Raw genomic sequence first — 23061 nt, 5'->3', positions numbered from 1 at the left:
TGGGAGAAAGCTTTGTACCCCTAAAGAAGACTACGTACCAAATGTCAGCCATTTTGGTAGGATAATGAAGCTAAAACCTTAAAAATACCGAAAATCGGGAGGTACCGTTCTATGGGGGCTATATGAAGGGGTGGACCGATACCGACAAAATTCTGGGGGAAAGTTTTATACCCCTAAAGAAGACTACGTACCAAATTCCAGCCATTTTGGTGGGATAATGAAGCTAAAGCCTTAAAAATACCGAAAATCGGGAGGTACCGTTCTATGGGGGCTATATCAAAACGTGGACCGATATATCCCATTTTCAATACCAACCATCCTGCAAGTAATAAAAACTTCTGTACCAAATTTTGACTCTCTATCTTTAAAATTGCGAGCTGTATCTTGATTTCAACAGACAGACAGACGGACGGACTGACGGACGGACGGACGGACGGACAGACGGACATGGTCAAATCGACATAGAATTTTATGCTGATCAATAATATATATACTTTATAGGGTCTCCGACGAATATTTCGATGTGTTACAAACGGAATGACAAATTTAATTATACCCTCCATATGGTGGAGGGTATAATATAAAGGTAATATGGCTATACCAAAATAGGCTCATATGATAGCAATGTTTTGTGGAGGAGTTTTGTGACCACTGACAACCTGTTTTATAGAAAAAATTTTGAATGTAATTTTCGCAATTTAAGATTTAAAATAAATTTTCGATTTCGAATATCGGTAATAATATTATTATCGAATGCATTGAGGATAGCTTTTACGATATTGGCGAAAAACATTTTTGATATAGTTTCTCGATGTTTCCGTTGTGTACCTTTTCGTTTTCATTTCTTTGTTGTTTTCAATACTGTTGGTAAACATTAGCTGTGTCTTTTTACGTGATAATTTGTAATAATTATTACTAATGTTGCAGATTTTGACAGTTGTATAAAGGAAAAGTTGCTGAAAAAATGGTTTCAGCAACATTTAGTAAGTAAAAAGACACCCCTATTGTTGTCTTGTATTTGGTAACCTACATTTATGTTGTCTTTATCAACACTTATTGTTTATGTTATAAGTAGCATTTATATCAAAAATGTTTGAAAAATGTAAATGGGAAACAAAGACATAGAACATAAAGAGTAGAAAAGATGCATAATGCAAATATGTAAATGAAACAAAGTATATAAACATGTTATCAACAACAGGGGCATGTTAATGTTAAAACCCCCATTAATGCGCAATTCGGCTAATACAAATTGTAGGAGTGCAAAAAATTTGGACTAAGGATTGTATTCTATAGCAGTTTCCAGTTCATTGAGTACGAATTTAGCCGTTAAAATCGACTGAAATGGTTAACTACTTAACACAATGTTGTTATGATATCGTACATAACAACAGAGCTTAACTCCATCTATTGCCAAATGTTGACAAACAACATAGAATTTTTTTTGAAACAAAAAAATCCAAAGTAAATAATTTTTCTCGAAACAATTTTCTTCAAAATAGTGGTTTACAACTGTAATTGCATCTTCATTTGAGGTAAAACGCTTGCCAGCAAGGAATTTTTTTAGATTTGGAAACAAGTAAAAGTCACTGGGAGCTAAATCAGGAGAATAAGGTGGGTGTTCAAGCAACTCGTACTTTAATTCGTTGATTTTAGCCATTGTTAAAACACTCTTGTGCGCTGGTGCGTTGTCTTGATGAAAAATGATTTTTTGTGTTGTAAGCCAGGACGTTTTTCTCGAATTTGTACATTTAATTGATCCAAAAGGTTGCAATAGTACTCTGAATTTATTGTTTTACCCGTTTGCAGATAGTCAATCAATAAAATACCTTTGAAGTCCCAAAAAACCGTTGCCATAACCTTACCAGCCGTTTGAATTGTTTTTACCTTCTTTGGGGCACTTCATCCAGCTTCAGTCCATTGTTTGGATTGTTCTTTTGTCTCTGGAGTATAGTGGTGGATCCATGTCCCATCAAGAGTAATGAAACGACGATTAAAATCCATTTTATTTCGCTTAAAACGATCCAAACAAGCTTGAGAAATGTTCTCTCTTATGCGTTTTTGATCGACTGTTAACAAATGCGGCACCCATCTTGCAGAAAGCTTTTACTTCTGTAGCTCTTCATGCAAAATTAAATGGACTCGATCATTTGAGGTGCCCATGATATTAGCAATTTCACGCACTTTTATCGTCGATCATTTAATACCATAACATGCACTTTGGCTACAATTTCTGTTGTTGTTGCTGTTTTTGGACGTCCACTACGTGGTCATCTTCAATGCTTGTAGGACCACGTTTAAATTCAGCAATCCAATTTTTTACTCTTGCATATGAAAGAGCACTTTCACCTAACACATTCACCATATCATTATGAATTTCTTGTCCCCATAAACCTTTTTTATGTAAATATTTAATGACAGCACGCATTTCTATTTTTCCATTGTAAAAAAATTGCGGATGCGTCTTTTCTGAACACCTCTTTCTATATGAAGGAGTTGCCAGATCGAAACAAAATTTAACATGTGTTCAAAACAGAGATGGAAGTTTCCAAAACACTTATTTTTTTCTGTTGATTATTTCTCTCTTTCGTCATGCTCTTATCTACAAGTTTGCTTCAGAGGTTTAAACAAGATTCGAATTGGTTTCAGAGATATTGCCTCGATTTGCCGTAAAAAGTCAATATTTAGCCATGTTTAGACCAGGGTTACGGAGACGAGGTATTTTTGGCTCGACTCCGACTTCAGACCAGTTTTTTCACGACTCCGGCCCCGACTCCGGGTCGTCTCCGATTGTAAATTCCTATACCACTAAAAATGAATAAAATGTGTACAAATTTTTAACTTTTTCCTATGTTTTGGGCCCATATAGGCTACTCTGTTAGGGTTTCCTAACATATTTGTTGTGTATTTATTTCAGCTAAAGTCCATATTTTGTTGCTTCAAAATTTGAAGAAACAAAATGTTTAACAGTGGGTATTGAAATTGATTACTACGAGCGGAGGCAGAGAAGACTATAGTTTCGGAAGCAGCCAAACTTCCTCATCAGTTCTCTTAACCGCTGACTCTGTATCAATAAACAGGTCAATAAGAGTGACCAGAAAATTAAACAGAACGAGAAATTTTCTGTATCCTCCTAAATCTGTTGACCGCACAATTGAGTCAGAATAATCAAAATCATATACCCACTACTGTTTTTATGCTGTCTTTGCATCGCAAAGAAGACAAGCATAAGTAGTGTTGTTTGCAGTTGTGTTGTTTCCTAACATATTCTTTAGAAAGAGCATTAGTTCGAATATAATATATGGTAAAACCCAAATTTCCTTTACAATTCCAATTGAAAAAATTAAAAATTTTTTTGCGAGCACATCTTCAATTTTTTGTATAGAGGTTAAGGAAAAAATTCTGGTTTCAAATCTATTCCGTTCACAAAATTGGCCAATGCGCGTAAAAGTTTAGCGGTTTTTATACTATTATAAAGGATAAATATTTTAAAATGTATATTTTTTGTATTGAGAAAATGTATGCATATATCAGTAACAAACAGCATTTGATATCCATCCGCAAATGCACCATAATTTCTAAAATTTGTTTTCATTTTCGCGGAAAATCAAAAAAAAAAAAAATAAAAAAATCTGGGAGCGAATCTAAATTATACTACATCAGAGTCCGTATAAAAATAAATTAAAAATACCTACAGAATCTATACAACGCGTAGAAAAATATGAAACCAAAATTATAAACATTGGATTTATAAATTGCATATTATAGCAACAACAAAAGACAAAAAAACTTATTGTTAAAATATTATATCAAATATATTTTTTGGTTCGATTATAAAAATTAAAGAAAAATATTTGGGAGTTCTCCAACTAGTATTTCGCTAAAATCCTATACAATAATTAATGTATACTGCTAAAACTTCATCATAAAATACGGTCTACAACGCGAAAGCTTAACTGCTTCCTGTGATAACTTATAGGTATAGGAAATTCAGAGTAATATTGAAATTAGAAATATGAACATTAAAAAGCCTGTTATTCACGAATTAGTTAAAGTTGGTTTCGATACAGCGAATAAATCTCTTTCATACGTCGGTACTAGTTTCATCAGCGGCAAGTCCATACTTCCTGAGAACATAACCTGAAAGTTGCAAAAAAAAAAACCCTATGACACCGTGTGTAGTGGTTGGAGCGCAAGAACCTTTCGAAAGGATCTGCCGATTCGGTCCAAAATGTGGCCTTCGTAATATTTTGTGCAAACTTAGTCTAAGTTCGAAGATAAACCATATTGGTCCACTCCTTCAGGTACCTCCCACGCAAAAATTCCAAAATGTTCGGAAAAAATGGGCTCACTATAATTCTTGAAGGGATTAACCGATTTAGCCCATATTTTAGACGTCCTAATATATCTACCAGATATAGATCAGGTTCGAATATGGACTTTATTTGTCCACTCCTTCGGGTGCCTCCCACACAAAATTTCGGATAAATTCACTTTAAGACCTGCTCTCGAATAACTTTGATTTTTGTTAATTTTCTCGTTTTGAGTTAAGCTTGATGATTTTTGATTTTGATTTTTGTTGAAGCAGTTTGTATTCGCTACCTCAATTACGACAGTAAAAGTTTTTTCAGGGGCAAGTCCATATTTCTTGAGCAAACAGCCCAAAAGTTGTCCAAACTTAGTTTCAGTTCGAAGATTGGAAACAACTTCCTGTACTTCCCTCCAATATTTAAAAAATGTCACTAAAATTATATGCTCGATATCCCTTGACGGGGCAACCGAAATGGTCCAAACGTTGGATCTCATAATATGTTGTCCATATTTAGTTTAACTTCTAAAATGGCCCATATCGATCTTCTCTTTATGGTACCTCCCCCACAAAAGTTCAATAATTGTGTCGATCTGTCCGTAGATGAAAGTTTTAATTCGCATAGGCTGAGGTTATATCTGTGTCGGCAAAGCCGACTGATACTTTTTTACTTGTTGCATGTATAGGATTGGAGCAATCTACTACCAAAATAGTAATTTTTGTGCGTAGATTTTTCAAAAAACCGTTCAAAAAACCGTTATTTTTTTGTTCAAATTTTACAACTGTAATACGCTTTCCGTGAAAACCCACATGAATTTGGTTTTTTTTTGCATTTTTAATCCAATAAGCGATAGCGCGTTCAAATCCTTCAATTAGGTACATTTAAAACTTGTACATTTAAAACTGGACTTGTCGAATATTTTAAAAATGCTGAAACGGTCACTGAATTGTAAACATTTTAATTTGTCTTGTGCAAACAATATTCTAATTTTTAATTTTAACTTTTTTTATTTTTCGTATTGTCTTAAATGTGTAACAATATAACAAGTGGGAAAAGCGTTAAGTTCGGTCGGGCCGAACTTTTTATACCCTCCACCACAAATTTTAGCCATTTCGGTGGATTAATGTGGCCACAACCTTCAAAATACCGAAAATCGGAAGGTGGACCTATACCTAAAAATTTATGGGGGAAAGTTGTATACCCCCAACGAAGACTAAATACCAAATTTCAGCCATCTCGGTATGATAATGAGGCCAAAACCTTCAAAATACCTAAAATCGGGAGATATCGTCCTATGAGGCTATATCAAAACGTGGACCTATATAAACATTTTATGGTGGAAATGTTTCATAGCCTCTGGAAATACAAAGGTACAACCGATTCTGTTGTCAAATGGGACTAATACATTCCAAATATATTAAAATGACGCGTACTTTATATGGGGCGTTATATGGGGGCTATACCAAAACGTGGACCTATATAAACCAACTTTGGTAGGAATGTTTTTTGGCCTTTGGAGACACTAAATACCAATTTACAACCAATTCGGTGGTAAAATGGGACAAATATTTTAAAAATTCCTTAAAACGACGACGCGTCACGCGTCATTTTGTAGCCCGCTTTCAATACCAAAAGTCCTACGTACATATAATAGATTTTCCCAAAATTTCATCCACCTACGTCAATCCGTTCGGACGCCAGCGTGATTTCCACAGACGGACGGACATGGCTATATCGATGTAGAATTGCACAGTGATCAAGAATATATATAGTTTGTGGGGTCTACAATGATTGTTTCGAGTAGTTACAAACGTAGTGACAAACTTAATATACCCCCATCTTATGGTGGAGGGTATAAAAATCTCAAATTTGTATTAGCATAAGTTGGATAATGCATATTTTTTAAAATTCCTGCTCTGTAATTTATAAGATGCATATCTTGTTGTGTAGGAATAATAATACAATAAATCAAAGAAAAATAATATGTTCTTAAAGTATCCATAAAACAATTAAAATTAACCAATACACCATTAATTTTACTTTCAGGATTCCTCTCATTCGAATCCATCAAACAATGCTCCTCGTAAGTTACATTGTGTTCAGCATTAATCACTGAACTAACTCATCATTTGAATTTCAGCAATTTATTTGCCCACAGATAATCAGCTGGGAAACCTAGATACAACCAAATCAATTGATTGTCTTGATGGCAGAGCAACATATTGTATCAATGTTCGCAATTATCCGACCGAAACTCAAGTCGAGCGAATTCTCAAAGAAAGATTTAATAATTTGGATAAATTCTTTGCCGAGGATATTATTCCCGATGTTATCGACCAGCGAATGAATAATGATATTGACCCGGTATTTTGCAAAACTAATAAACGGTTTATTACACCCAAAGCTGCTATGAATAAAGCAGACGATTGGGTATTTATTGTAAATACGGAGAAATATAAACAAGTTATCCAAGTTGAAGAGTGTTTGTATGTATCTTTGTACATATGTAAATTGACTTGCCCAATGTTTGTTTATATATTTATTTTTTATGTCTAGAAATACAGGTGCCAGATGTGGAAGCGATGATTTTGAAATTCAGGTGCCCATTGGATATACTATTACATGCCAACAGAACTATATATATCGCAATTTAGTGGCGTTAAATAATGGAACCGTTGTCCCACAACCGTTTAAATTTCCATCCTGTTGTAAATGCGTGATAATTCCCGATAGGCAATAAAGGACGGGATATATAATTGTAATAATATTTAAATGTGATTTTAGGTACGTATATGGTTATTTATTTATTATTTTTAGATACAGAATGTGATTTTTTTATTTATTGTTTTAAGTTTGTCGTATACTTTGTAATTTACAAAAAAATCATGCAACTCCTAATAGTCGGACGGCATCGAGACTATAAAGCCTATTTTCGATTTTGCTATATTAGGTCGCGTAGACTTAATGAGTCGAAAGAAAGTCATAATGACTGCTATCCGGGAAAAAATGCTCACGGTTAGGGTGTCCAAAAGCGAAACCGGTTAACCGCCCAGCAAAATGTTCGATGCCAAAGATGACATTCAATCATGGGTGCAAGTGATCTAGCATGTCATCTTTTTAGCATCTTCATCGATGAATTTTATATGAGCGTGGACCCCAAAAGATGACGTTCTTTTCTGGATCCTAAGCATGTCATTTCCACCAATGCTTTGGCATGTCATTTCCACCAATGATTTGACATGTCATTTTCACCAATGCTTTGACACGACATTTTCACCCATGCTTTGACATGTCATTTTAACCAATGCTTTGGCATGTCATTTTCACCAACCCCTTGGCATGAAATTTTCATGTCTTGTTTGGAAAATGGAAATGCTGTATTGAAATATGGTTTTCATGAAAAACAAAACTCTTTATTAATTCAAACGAATTCATGAAATAGCTACAATTAATTTATCAGTTTAGTTTTTCAAATTTTACATCCAAAATTGCAATGTAATCACCACCGCTGCAACGCAAAAGATTACTTCCTCCGTTATCCGCAACTGATATTCTTTCATCTTACAAAAGGTTTTTTCAATTATCTTCCCATCACCAGTTCAGATTTCGACATGGACTCCAAATGCACTCCTTTAAGTATTTTTATTTCGTAAATTACTTTTATTTTATAATTTTGTTATTTTATAACAACATTTGGTAATTTATACTCTTTTGTTTAGTGACAAAAATATGTAGGGATCTACAACCCGGCTTGCTTTAGGGATCTCTAAGAACAAAATGTAACGAACGGGGAGGAGAGACTTTTTATGGAAAATACCATTTATGCTTAATTAATTTATTTTTAATTGTTTCTTTCCAAAAGTAGTTTCTTCTTTATTTTCAGATTCTTGTTCCTTTTCGTTTCGGACTTTTTTTTCAAATTCCAAGAAGCGAGATTTGATTGATTTCATTCTATGTCAGATTTAGAACAGACAAGGGAACTTTTAAAATAGCAATGTGTGCAGTCCGATTCTATTTTTAGCTCGATGGTTGGGACTTCATATAATACCAATTGTTTAGAAGTTTTAGTTGTTTGATATGCAGGAAATGTAAGACAACATCGCGACGACAGTTCTAACAACTTTGGCCTGTTCCAGAAACTGCAAGAATCTACTTATTTTTACTACGATAACAATTTTTCCTTTATGTTATCGGAAAAAATAGTAAAAATTAGTAGATTTTTGCAGTACTGGAACATACCAAAATGAAAATAAACAGGTGTGTAAATAAAAACACAAACATCATCTCTATTGGATCGATGGAATGGGTACAAATGCTGATGAAAAGATCGGATCTTTCACGACTTCCTTTGCATTGGTTCAAATCCTAATGAAAAGATCGGATCTTTCACGACTTCCTTTGAACCAATGCAAAAGATGACATGAAATCACGTCATCGCAAAGAACCCCTTCCGTCAAATTTTGCTGGGCGGTTTTGATTTACAAAACCGAAACCGGTTTTCGGAAAAACCGTAATTTTCGGTTAACCGAAAAAACATGTTATTTGTGTTAACCGGTTTTATATTAAATTAAACTTGTAGTCTAAACTTAACTAATACAAGGTACGGGCAAAGTTGTAAATGTCAGATACCTTTAAATTTGAAAAATATTTTGTGTAAAATCTATGGTTGTGCCAGTCTAGTTCAATTGAACGATCTATGAAAAAACTGCGTATACGTAATATCACATGACGTTATGACGTTACTCATACGTTTTGAATTAGTACAATAAACTAAGAACTTATTGAATTTAAGGTTGTAAAGGTTAACGTCAACAAAATACAGGTTTGATTCCGGAACGATAACACTGTGCAACATTTTTAAGGTGATCTTGTGCAAACAATTCGAACTGAGGATTTTTTGAAAGTACAGACCCAAACGACAAAAACCCCTAGTTGGGTTTTGTTGTGTCAGCTCGGATTTTATGGCCCCATCTAAATATGGTTAAATGTTCTGTTTTTAAAGAAAATCGGGGTTATATCTCTGAAACCAACGCGAATCTTCTTCTGACCTCTGAAGCAAATTTGTATATAAGGACAAGAATAAAATATTTGGAGAAATAATGAACTCAAAAGGCTACATTTATTGTTTCAAATTTCAAAATATATCGAAAAAATCCCTAATTTGTATACATTTCGCACCATATCTCCAAAACTGTTATTTTTCCTTAATGTTTTCTTTTAAAAAAATGTTCTCTAGATACACAACTCTTCAGAACATGCCGTTGTTGTAAAATGCCTCTATCACGTGGTTTTTAGTCAATAATGTCGTGAAATCCCAAATGCGAAAATAAAGTGTTCGTGTGAAAGGTGTTTGAAATGGGTGTTGTAAAAGATATGATACCAAATACCGCTAAAACAACATGAAATAAGCATTTTAGAGTTTCAGAATGTTCTGATTACTTGGTTCAACTCCCAATAGTTTAGCTGATACCAACCAGATTTCCAGAAATGATGTAAAATTTGCCATATTTTATCGATTTTGATGCCCCAGATGAAGTTTTTCTTGTGTGGTTTGTTCAACAGATAATTTCTACTAGTTTAGGGCTACTATATTGCTAAGGACACCAAGGCCAAATTCCTATTCGTTTTTGAGATAAAGGCCTGATAAATGCAAAAAAGTGTAGTTTTAGCCCGGTTTAGATGAGGCCATAAAATCCGAACTGGATCTGACAGGACAAAACCCAACTTGGGTCTTAGTAGTCTAAATATGTACTTTAAAAAAGTCCGTACTAGAAGTTGTTTGCATTTTCAGTGTTGCATAGTGTAATTTGAGGTTCTCAATGCATGATGGAGATTCCAGACTTAATAAAATGCAAACTTAATTCTTTTAGTACACAATTTTACAAAACTTAGAGCACAATTTCAGTCTTACCCCCAGTTTTTGTAAAAATTTTTATTCTTCTCACACGAATTGTCAAATTTTGTAGATCGATTTACTCGCTTTAACGCAAATGTAGAGCGCTGATTTTTAAATGAGGAATCCTTAATGATATATGGAACGGGTATACGAAAAATTAGATGTGTATGTCATCTGGGGGCTGAGCTATGAATGCCTAAATTATTACGAATATAGACGAACGAACAAAAATAAGTTACAAAAACTGGGGGTTAATTTTGCTGTCCCCATTTCGAGGTTGAATGTCAAATAACAGGGATATAATGAGATAATTATATAATAACGAAGTCATTATACTTAATTTACCGGTTTCCGCACATTTTTAATCAAATATTTATCAATTATGAGCAATTTTCTACCTATCTTACAAAACCGGTTTAAATCTGTTAAAGGGTTTCGAAAACCGAAAACCGGTGTTTGAAAAAATTAAAAATTTTGGTTAACCGAAAACCGTTTTTTATTTATTATTGTCTTTTTAGGACGAATGCCATTATTTATGAAAGTTTTTAATTAATTAATTGAATTAATCGAGCTAACATGGCCTAAGGAGTTTGTATTGAAAAATGAATTCTAGCGAAGTATCGTTTTGTTTGGTAAAACCCGTTTTTTGACACCCTACTCACGATCACCTATAGCCTGCAACTTTGCGATTATTACAATGTTTTGCGGAAGGATCATACAGAGGCAGAGAATGAGGAATATTTGCAGTACTTATTCAGCAATCTGTCCAGTATAGACCTATCTCGCTTGAGCTTGTCTCTAATGTCTCAGTGATACAGGGAATGTAACAGTAAAATGTGTACATTAGAGTTATGACATTTTGACCTTTTTTCTCAAAAATGATTTCCTGTAGCACGGCTGAATGAAGTTTTGACTATTAATCACTAAAATAACGTTTATTTCACGCACAAATCGATTAAAACACACTTGGAAAAATTTGTGAAATGGAATTTTTTGTTCTCAAAAATTTTTTCCTGTTGCTCGAATGAATAAACTTAAGTTTGGATATCTCCTGTGGTTCAAAATTTTATTTTCAATTATATATCAGTTTACAGCGACTTCAGAAAATTGCCCATAAATCTGATAAATTGAAAATGTAACATCATTTTTCAACGAATCACCTTATAATTAATGTTTTATATAATCTTATTTAGAAATTCCCCACGCTAGGATACAGGTTGTAAAAAAGTCATAACCCTAGCCGAAGAATAGTAGTGTTCTGCTACATTAGTTCGCAATAAACGGAGGGCAATAACCGTCTGATGCTAGGAGACTTCGATGTACACCATGAGCTTTGGTATTCCAACCTTTGTAATGACCAGAGGGGTATAGCGCTGATCGAGCAAATCGATAGCTTATCATTTTGCATGGTGAACGAAGATGCTTATACGAGGATAAGTGGGTGCCACAATGGTGATGTCTGACATGCCACAGCACCCAATCTGATAAGTCACGTGTCCTAGTAACACGTCATTTGCTTATCTCAGACCACCTTCCGATTATCTCCATTAACAGACCACTCGACTTCATAAACCCTGGAAAAGCTAATTGGACAGGATTGGGAGAATTTAACAAACAACGGTTCAGAGAACTGCTCAAGTCTGATCTTCGGGTAGTAGAGAGGAATTTCTGAGACATCATCACTGCTGCAGCCGCTCGCCACATTCCTGCTGTTCGAATACTTGAAATAAGAGCCAGCAGAGGCAACGGTACTAGCACACAAGTAAGAATACCGGAATTCGGGTGGTATCGTTCCATGGGGGCTTTATCAAATCATCGATCTATACCCACAAATTTCTGGCGGAAAGTTTTTATACAAAGAAGACTCAATACCAAATTTCCAATATTTCGGTAAAACCCTCAAAACACCGAAAATCAAGAGGTATGCTTCTTTGTGGATATAGGAACTCCCGGACCTATACTGATGATTCTCTTCTGGAATATTATATAACCCCATGGAAGACTAAATAGCTAATTTCAGTCTATCGTGGGATTTTGACGTCACAACCTTCAGAATTACGAAAATCGGGAGGTACCGTTCTATGGGGGCTATACTAAGGCGTGGACCTGTACCGACAAGTTTCTAGGGGAAAGTTTTATACCCCCAACGAAGCCTTAATACCAAATTTAATCCATTTATGAGGAATATTGAGGCTACAACCTTCAAAACACCGAAAAGCGGGAGGTATATTTAAAGCCTATACCGACAAACGAAGGCTATATACCAAATTTCAGCCATTTCGGTGTGATAATGAGGCTAAAACCTTAAAAATACAGAAAATCGGGTGGTACCGTTCTTTGGGGGCTATATCAAAACGTGAACCGATATATCACATTTGCAATACCAAACATCCTAGGAGTAATTGAAACACCTATACCAAATTACAAACCTCTATCTTAAAATATGCGAGCTGTATCTAGATTTCAATAGACGGACGGACAGACGGACATGTTTAGATCGACTTAGAATTGTACTTTATAGGGTCTCCGATTTGTGTTACAAACGGAATGACAAATTTAATTATACTCTCCATATTATGGTGGAGGGTACACGCAGAGAAAAAATATTTTTCGGTTTTGTTGGAACAAAAATATCTATTTTGGTTCCAAAAATGTGTTTGTTTAGTACAAACATTGTAATCCAAATCCAAAAATACCATCTTTTGTTCCAAACATAGAAAACAAAAACAACTTTCGAATTTCCGCAATATTGTAAAAATCGTTAACAATACCGATTGTAAGAATAATCATAATCTAAATTTTTTACAAAACATATTGTCAGCCCTGAAAACCAGATACTAATTTTTTTGATTTGAGTGTATGTACTCCTCATATACACTTTCCACGCAACTTTGATATAAATATCGCGTGTAATATTACGAGCATTGATGAACGCAATACATGGTTTGCTACCTTAGCTGACAACAAATACAAACAAAAAGCCACAAGCAGAGCCACCACAACATAAGGAATAATTAAACACCATAACAAACATGAAAAGGAAAGAAGAATGAAGCAATACAGAAACAAATAAAAACAAGAGTTTGGTAAATTGTGGTGTTTTTATGACATGCTGCCTTTATCTATGTTTTTGTGTGTATGTATACCAACAAGGATACATACACACAAAAACATAGATAAAGGCAGCATCTCATAAAAACACCACAATTTACCAAAATTGTTTTTCAACACGGCATCGAATAGCGAGAGAAGAGAAAAAAATTTTCGAAGAAAAGAGAGAAATATTGTTCAGTTGACACAAACTATTTTTGGATTTAACAAAAACGATTGTTGGATTCACACACTACATAAGGAATCCAACAATATGTTAACAATACATATTTTGCTCTTGGAATATTGTTGGATCAAACATATTTTTTTCTCTGCGTGTATAATGAGCGTGATGAAGATTCGTACCAACCCAGAAGGAGGATAAAGAAAATTATATGCAACAGTTAAACCACTCTCGATTTCGGGAAAGAATGATGATCGAACGGCTGTTACTTTCAACAGTGTGACATTGACAAACCCGATGGTGCGCGTGTTATTTTAACCGACAGTTCGTAGAACACCCCGAGAGTGATAGGACGAAGAGGAGTACATATGCTCCGCCGTAAAAAAGCCCTTCCTGCCGAGAAGTTACCACAACAATTTATGATGACCGATCTTGCAGACGTCATCCGAAACGCGAAATCATCCAATTCGTCGGACCTGCAAGGAATCTCAATGGTAATGTAATGCATTTGACAAGTATACTCAATCCATCGTAAGCCATCCATATTGTACCAGAAGCCTGAAAAATTGACAGGGTCAGTGAGGATTGAACCAAAATAGTGGATCTTGACCTATCGAAGGCCTTTGATACCGCCAACTATGTCAATCTGTTCAAGGACATATAGAGACTTACCTCCTGCCATATTTGAAACGTTAGATAATCAACTATATCTGTTAGGGCCATTCGTTTGTGGAATTCAGAAATAAGAAGTCTAAGACCCTTAGAATGAAACAGGGAGTTCCCTAAACCAGCTTGATATCCCAGGATCTGTTTAACCTCTACCTTTCTGAAATTCCACATCCTTTAGACGACAACGAGACGTAATGTATGCGGATGATTGTACGATTTTGGCGTTTAGTCTACAAAGCTGACTTAGTTCAGTTCCTCAATCTGAGAAATATGAACATACTAGCAGACCCCGGTCCGCGTTGCTGGCCCGTCGTAATGAGTTTTAATTCAAAAGTAGGTATTTTCTACCTCACTTCTTCGGTCCATTATAAAACCGAGAAGGATTTTAAATTTATCAACAGATTTTGTCTGTAACCTTTCTTTTCTCTTACGGACTTTGTCGGATTTTTCGCCAATTTGTGCCTTTTACGATTTATTATCGTCCATGTCACTGTATTTATCCTAAAGCGATCTAATAATAAAAGTTAAAAAAAATGATTAAATCGAATTCTCCCGCTTATTTAGACCTATATGTTTTAGCTTTTCATGGCTGATGGACCGTTGAACCTCACCGTTTAAGTACATTTGTAAATATATACTTTTTCTTGATCGGGGGACAACCACCGTTGTCTCGAAAACCAATTTGCAACCTGATGCACTCATAAGTTTAACAAATACACCGATTATAAAATAATAGGCCCCGAAATTTGTCTACAAATATATATCATTTTGGACCACGGGACATTCCTGAATATTTTCTGAAAATTAGGTTCAGTAGTTTTGGAAAAATAATGTTTTGAAAAGAGTGGGCGTGGTCATCAGTTTTCAAGATATAACATATTAAAAAAGTGGGCCTGGTCCGGTCCTAGGGTGCACATAAATAACTTCATTGCCTACCAAAATGTATGCTGAAACCGATATAATCATAAGTTTGGGTTATACATATAGCGTTTAACAGAAAGGCATGGGGAAGGTACCCCACAAAACAACGGCAAACATTGAGCTTTTGCTGCAAATTTTATGGAAATCCCTTCAGTAGTATTGGAGTTATGACATACCAAAAAACAGGCTTGGTCGGGCCTATAGGCCCCAAAGAAGTACCTAGATTGTAGATTAATCCGTAAATTTTTATTCCGATACATACATAATTTTTGCAAATATAACGTTTTTTTTTTAAATATCGCATAGGGGAGGTACCCCTCTCCCTCTGGAATTCAATAAAATATGTAACCTGTTTTCGGGGGCGTGGTAAACTTTTCTTTCCAAAAAACCTAAGTTGGGTTATGACAGCATTTGATTTTTATTCATAAAGGTAATGCGTTTTTTTAAATATGCCCTCTTCAAAATTCAAGAAAATATGCCTGTACATTCCCTGACATTTTCACGAATATCGGTTCAGTAGTTTTGTAGATGTAACATATTTTAAAAAGTGGGTATGGTCAAGTCTGTGGTTCCTAAAAAAGTAGGTAAGGTCGGAGACACAACCACAATTGTCTCGCAAATTAACTTCCAAATAGATACATTCGTAATTATTGTAAATATAACATTTTTAAAAAAGTAGGGTATAGGGGAAGTTTCCCGCCCTTTCCGAAATTCAACTGAATTTGTAGCCTATTTTAAGCGGGGACCATCTCTGTACATTCCCTGGCAATTTCAGGAAAATCGGTTCAGTAGTTTTTGTAGAAATGATAAAAATAGAAAATTGAAAAAAGTGGGCATGGTCAAATTTTCTTTGCATAAAAACCCAAGTCGAAAATCGGTCCAGCCGTTCTCAACTGATGCCATTACCAACGAACGATATTTGATTTTTATTTATAAAGATTTAAAAGTTTAGACAAATCGCGATTTTCTTGAAAATCCCCTGTAGATATAACCTAATTAGAAAGTGAGCGTGGTCGGATCTTAAGTCACAAAATAAGTACGTAAGGTTGGAGACACAATCGCCATTGACTCGCAAATAAATTCCCAAACCGATACATTCGTATTTGTTGCAAATATTGCATTTTTACAAAAATAGGGCATAGGGGAGGTACCCGCCCGATCCGAAAGTCAAAAAATATGTAGCCTAATTTTATCGGGGACCAACCCTGTACATTCGCTGAAAGTTTCAGGAAAATCGATTTAGTAGTTTCGTAGATATAACATATTTAAAAAAGTGGGCGTTGTCCAGTCTTAATGCCCCAAATAAGCACGTAAGGTCGGAGACACAATCGCCATTGACTCGGCAATTAATTTTCAAGGCGATACATTTGTAATTGTTGCAAATATTGCATTTTTACAAAAATAGGGCATAGGGGAGGTACCCCGCCCGATCCTAAATTCAACCAAATATGTAGCCTCTTTCAATCGGGGGTCATCACTCTACGTTCCCTGCAAATTTCAGGAAAATCTATTGAGTAGTTCCGTAGATATAACATATTTATAAAAGTGGGCGGAAAAGTGGGCGGAAAAGTGGGCGTGGCCAATTTTTCTTTGCATAAAAAGCTAAACTGGACTATGACTAACATTTCCACAAAAAATTATCCAAATCGCTCTAGCCGTTTTCAACTGATTCAATTACCAACAAACGACAATTGAGTTTTATATATAAAGATGATTTAAAAGTTTAGACAAATCGCGATTTTCTTGAAAATCACCTGTAGATATAACCTAATTAGAAAGTGAGCGTGGTCGGATCTTAAGTCACAAAATAAGTACGTAAGGTTGGAGACACAATCGCCATTGACTCGCAAATAAATTCCCAAACCGATACATTCGTTTTTGTTGCAAATATTGCATTTTTACAAAAATAGGGCATAGGGGAGGTACCCGCACGATCCGAAAGTCAAAAAATATGTAGCCTATTTTTATCGGGGACCAACTCTGTACATTCGCTGAAAGTTTCAGGAAAATCGATTTAGTAGTTTCGTAGATATAACATATTTAAAAAAGTGGGCGTTGTCCAGTCTTCATGCCCCAAATAAGCACGTAAGGTCGGAGACACGCCATTGACTCGGCAATTAATTTTCAAGGCGATACATTTGTAATTGTTGCAAATATTACATTTTTACAAAAATAGGGCATAGGGGAGGTACCCCGCCCGATCCGAAATTTAACCAAATATGTAGCCTATTTCAACCGGGGCCATCACTCTACGTTCCCTGCAAATTTCAGGAAAATCTATTGAGTAGTTCCGTAGATATAACATATTTTTAAAAGTGGGCGGAAAAGTGGGCGTGGCCAATTTTTCTTTGCATAAAAACCTAAACTGGACTATGACTAACATTTCCACAAAAAATTATCCAAATCGCTCTAGCCGTTTTCAATTGATTCAATTACCAACAAACGACAATTGAGTTTTATATATAAAGATTATCCACTGCTAAATCCATTGCCACACCGTTCACCACCTGGATGCCTGAAATGAGGCTGAACATATTGGGCCCGAATTGACGGAACGATACACAACATATGCCCTGCATGTGGATTGGGACCACACAACACTCTGCATTTGTTTAATTGCCAAGCTAAACTCACTCACCTGTCTCCTGATTCTTTATAGGCGCAGCCAGTCCAGTAGTGCGATTCTCTAACTCATTTTTTGAGTTACTGACAAATATCGGTAACATTAAAATGCTTATAAATTCGGTAATTAACGATATTTTTACGTATGTTAGCGACGAAAAAAGTAGTCGTAAAGTTCTACCGATAGCAAGAGTGTTGCCAACTTTTATTTGAACTTTTCATTAATAATTTAAAGTTTACCGACATTTCTCGGTAACTCAAAAAATAAGTTAGAGAATCGCACTACAGGTAGCTGAATTTTTGAATTTATACACATAGAAACCAACAGCAGATAACTGAAAGATATGCGAACATATTTGCGTTATTCCAACAACAACTATTGTCTTTCCCATAACAAGTGGATCTACGCTTTGGAACAACCCGAGTTACGCTCGGCTAGAGAATGTCACCCCCTCGAAAGCTGTATCAACCGAAGTAGGAGGCACCTGAAGGAATACATCTTCATAGTCCATTTTGGAAGTGGATCTTATTTTGGGGGTAATTTCCTTTTGAGAGATAGCGTATAACTTAGGGATTTTTGGACCACTAGTTTAGGAAGAATGACTTAACCACGAAAAAAGATCGCTTTAAGCAGGACCACTAGGAGTAGCATTGGTATCATTTTCCAAAGAATCTTTGAACATATCCAAAACTGCACTTAACCGAAAATGTTGAACTTTTCTGGGGGAGGTACCCTAAGACTGATATATACCATTTAGGAGATTGGTGAAGTTTCTTGAAATTTTGGGGTAAAGTGCCCAAAGGGGTGGACCGATATCGCCGATCTTCGAACTAAAACTAAGTTTGGACAAAATATAAAGTAGGCAAAAATTTCGACCGAATCGGCTCATCCGTTCGATAGTTATCGTGCGCTCCAGCCACTACACATGATGCCGTAGCGCGTTTTACAGCTTTCGGTTTATTTTCTTAAGAAATATGGACATGCCCCTGAAAAAAAATTGTATTGTCGTAATTGTGGCAGCGAACACAAGCTGTTACAATAAAAATCAAATGATTGCTTAAGTCTGGAGTATTTCCTCATTGCATTAACTTCATCATTACCTTTGAGAGTGATCTATGTCTCGTAAAAATATTACGATGTCCAAAGGACCAAATCAGCTGCTGCCTTTCAGAGTTATCGTGCGAACCATTTTAGCGAAAAGTTTTGAGTTTGAATGGGGAAGGTATCTGAAGGAGTGGACCTATGTTTATCTTCGAACTTTACCTAAGATTCGCAGAAATATTACCTTATGTCGAAAGGACCAAATCAGCTGCTGCCTTTCAGAGTTATCGTGCAAACCATTTTAGCGAAAAGTTTTGAAGTTGAATGGGGAAGGTATCTGAAGGAGTGGACCTATGTTCATCTTCGAACTTTACCTAAGATTCGCAGAAATATTACATTATGCAAAGTTTGAACTAAGAAAGTATCCGTTGTTGTTGTTGTAGCAGCATTTAAACCTACGGTATAAAACGCAAAATTATGAATGAAAAGTTCAAATTAAAGTTGACAACACTGTTGCTATCGGTAGAAATTTACGACTACTTTCTTTTGGGGGCTAACTTAACGAAAAATATCGCTAATTACCGAATTTATAAGCATTTTAATTTTACGGAAATTTGTCGATAACTCAAAAAATGTGATAGGGAATCGCACAACAGGTCTTAAACTTAACTTTTCCAAAATTTTTTGTGCGATGTACCCGACATATACAATCCATCCAATCTTAAACTATGTTTGCACAAAATTTTACGAATGCTCCAGCCAGCAGGACAGAAGGACGGACATGGCTAAATCGACTCTAAATTGTCGAAACCTACTTGGTGTCTAAAACCATTATTTCGATAAGGCACGGCCTAAACCTTTTATACCATCCACAATGATATACTCTGAACTGAATATATCATTATTATTATTGCCCATAAGCAATAAGTGGGCCCATGGTAACAATTTTTGGTGGATAAATTATTTAACCTCTGGGAACAATTAATTTCAAATTACAGCCAATTTACATTGAAAATAAAGATAAAATTGTGTTCACATTTATTTAGCAAACTGGGGCTCAATTCTGTTTCTATGAAAATGTGAAAGGAAACTTTTATAAAAGAAAAAACTGTCAAATAAAAAAAAATTATATATATAAAGGAAATATTTTTCTTTTCAAATTTTCATAGAACAAGAATCCAACCCCTGGATGCTCTGTTCAAGAACCTGCAAGAAGTTACTATTTTTTACTACAATAGCATTTTTTTCTTTATTTTCGGAAAAAATAGTAAAAATTAGTAGATTCTTGCAGTACTGGAACAGACCAAAAATTTGAAATGAAAAATATTTTCTTTATAATTATTTTTATTTGACATATATTTTTTTTATACAATTTGTCATTTCACATTTTCATAGAAACAGAATTGAGCCCCAGGCACTGGTCTTAGATGTAACAGTGTTTGTATAATATGGTATTGTGATGACTATACATACATACATATGTATGTATCTACATAAGCTTTAATCATATTTTGTCTTATACTTTTCAGATACCCACACACTCTGAAGATGGATGGCAGGCCAAACTGTCTAATTATTAAGGTTTAAAAATACGATCGCACAAACAACCACATAATATTCTCAAGCCGCACATGTCATATTTACATAGGTTCAATTAATATGAATGTTATTAAAATACTTAGTTAAGACCTACTAACAGCAACAACAACAAAAATAATATAGAATTATTTTTGGCAGGGTTGGGGTCATTGGCACCCTGATAATATAATTAAGTCTTTGTTTAAACAGATACAACAACTAACATATTTACAATTCATTTTTGTTTGTTTGGCCATTAAAAAGTATTGTTGTGTTGTGTTTTCGATAATATAAACACCGGACCCATGTAACTGTCACAGTGACATTTTAATACACAATCTAAATACATATCCTTTTTATGGATGACAAACAAAGTAAAATGTAAATATGTATGCGTATGTATGTTTTCGTTCGTGACACCTAACCGAAATGGGGTTTAAGGTTGTTTTAAATATAAAAAAAAACTTTATTTAGCTTAGGTTTAATTTTGCAATTGTTAAATATTTTGTAAAATATTTGTAAAAAGAATAAAAATCAATTTTAAGAAGTGGAGAATAATATTCTTAATTATCATCCCAAATTGTACACTACATCATTCTCGTAGCTTAGATAACCAAAAGACAAATAATGTTTTTATATGTTTGTATGTATGTATCTTAGTTAATAATATTTTTATAACGAAAAAAGAGAGTGAAAGCGTTTTCACTGCTTTCCTATGTAATAAATGAGTTGTAATTTTTGAATTGGATGATGTGTTGTATATTTTTCATTTTATCGCGTCGGTATGCAGTTGAGAAGAGATTTGGTTTAATAAAACAAAAAGGTGGATGATGTTGCCACTCGTTTTCAAGAAACATCTATGGTCCTCTTCTTACAAGGTGAAACTGTATAAGGTAAGCCCTCGCCTTATCTAAAAGCAAATATGCCTACAAGATGTGCGTGTGCCATCCAGAATAAAGGATACGCAACGAAATATTGATTTCACTAGTTGTTTGTTCTTTAAATTTAGGGGTGCTTTAGTTTTGTCCAATTATCTTGCGACTTAAAATATTTTTTTGAATTTTAACATTTTTATTCAATTCTGAATTCCTTAAGTTTGTACTTCTTCAATAATAAATATATAAATAAACAAGTAAGAAAAGTCTATAGTCGGACGGAGCCGACCATGGGATACCCTATACCACTATCCCTGGACAATCGCTCTCCACGGAACTTCTTTTCAATGATTGTGAAAATTTAATTATCAAATATCAGAGATGTAATGTATAATACTTATGACCAAAACCAAAAAGTTATCTAGCGTGACAAAGACATTTTTGTAGCAGGAAAGAAAAATTTAGTTCACACAAACTAAAATGTAATGAAACCAACTTATGTAGTACTACTACTTCCGTTGTTTAACCGCTACGTTATTGAAATTTTTACTAATTTCACACAAAAGTTTCAGTCCATTTAACCCGCTAAGTATTATATGATCTTCACGTTGGTTTGCACGCTTCTTCTTCATCATAAACTCAAACTTTGTTTAACATTTTGCGGGTTATTATTTTGACCAACAGAGCCGCTACAAAATTGGTTAAAATTTTGTTTTTGGTCCATATCATCCCCTGAACATTTCACGATCATCACCAAAAGCTAATCATTTCTATTCTGGCCCGAACCCAACCTCCTTAAAAAATTCGTTACAATAGGTCCATAATTGCGGCCTTAAGCTTGTTTACAATTTTTAATGGACGGACACACATCGCTAAATCGCTTTATCTCGTCGAGATATGAATTTTGGCATACCAAATAAGGGGTCTAGGACGAATATTTCGTGGTGTTATATAAACTTTTGGAGAGACAATATGTAGCATGGGATAAAAATGTGGTTCTCTGCACAGAACCCATTATATATTAGGCAGTAGGCCCGTTATCTAGCAAACACTTTATTGCAATTTACATCAGAGGAAAGGTCAGTAGTTTTTTTTTTCATATGTAGGCTACTTTGCGAAATATATATGTCCTCAAGGAATTAAAATATCGACCAAAAATAAAATTTTTATATTTTTCATACAAAAGTAATGGTCCATTTGACCCGCTAAAGAATATCAGATCATCATTCAAAATTGTAGGCATCTTTTTCGACCTATAGTCTTACCCGGTGCAAAATTTCGTGACTATTGATGTATAATTGCGACTTCTAGCTGGTTTATTATTACACTACAAACAAATAACGGAATATATTAGGCTGTAACTCTGTTATCTGATCATGCACACCAACGTAAGTGGCATCAATTGAAAGGTCAAGCGTTCCACTTTCAAGTATATCTCACTTGTCCGGAATGTCACTTCCAGGAATTAAGATATAAGCTGTATATTAAAAATTTTAACAATTTTCACACAAAAGTTTTGGTCCATTTAACCCTCTAAATATTATCCGATCGCCATCTCAAATTGCAAGCTTCTCCTTTGTGATATACTCTTACCTTATTTAAAATTACCCGTTGATCGGACTATTATTGAGACCTACAGAGCCGCTAGAAAATTGGATAAATATTATGTTTTTGGTCCATTTCACCCGCTAAATATTTCACGATCATCACCAATAAGAATAGGGATCTATTCTGATCTGAACCCGACCTCCATACAAAATTTCGTGACGATCGGTCCATAATTGCGGCCTGGAGCGTGTTTACAATTTATAATGGACAGACGGACGGACGGACGGAGGGACGGACGGACACACATCTCAAAATCGCTTTATCTC

At 34.9% G+C, this 23061-nt stretch overlaps 1 protein-coding gene across 1 annotated transcript in view; it reads left to right on the top strand.

Moving 5' to 3' along the window:
* Positions 1 to 21060, top strand: part of spz (Spaetzle domain-containing protein) — a 66045-nt gene extending 44985 nt beyond the window's left edge. Inside the window, exons 4-7 of the mRNA XM_073958612.1 lie at positions 6357 to 6393; positions 6451 to 6796; positions 6867 to 7094; positions 20264 to 21060. Coding sequence (XP_073814713.1) covers positions 6357 to 6393; positions 6451 to 6796; positions 6867 to 7050 — 567 coding nt within the window. The 3' untranslated portion in view covers positions 7051 to 7094; positions 20264 to 21060. The remainder of the gene's footprint in view (positions 1 to 6356; positions 6394 to 6450; positions 6797 to 6866; positions 7095 to 20263) is intronic.
* The last annotated feature ends 2001 nt before the right edge of the window (positions 21061 to 23061 follow it).

Source organism: Musca autumnalis, unplaced genomic scaffold, assembly GCF_047663935.1.
Source record: "Musca autumnalis isolate F117 unplaced genomic scaffold, ASM4766393v1 scaffold_1, whole genome shotgun sequence".
Classification (NCBI taxonomy): domain Eukaryota; kingdom Metazoa; phylum Arthropoda; class Insecta; order Diptera; family Muscidae; genus Musca; species Musca autumnalis.
The sequence above is the reverse complement of the archived record's forward strand: the minus strand, read 5'-3'. Positions and strand labels throughout refer to the sequence as shown.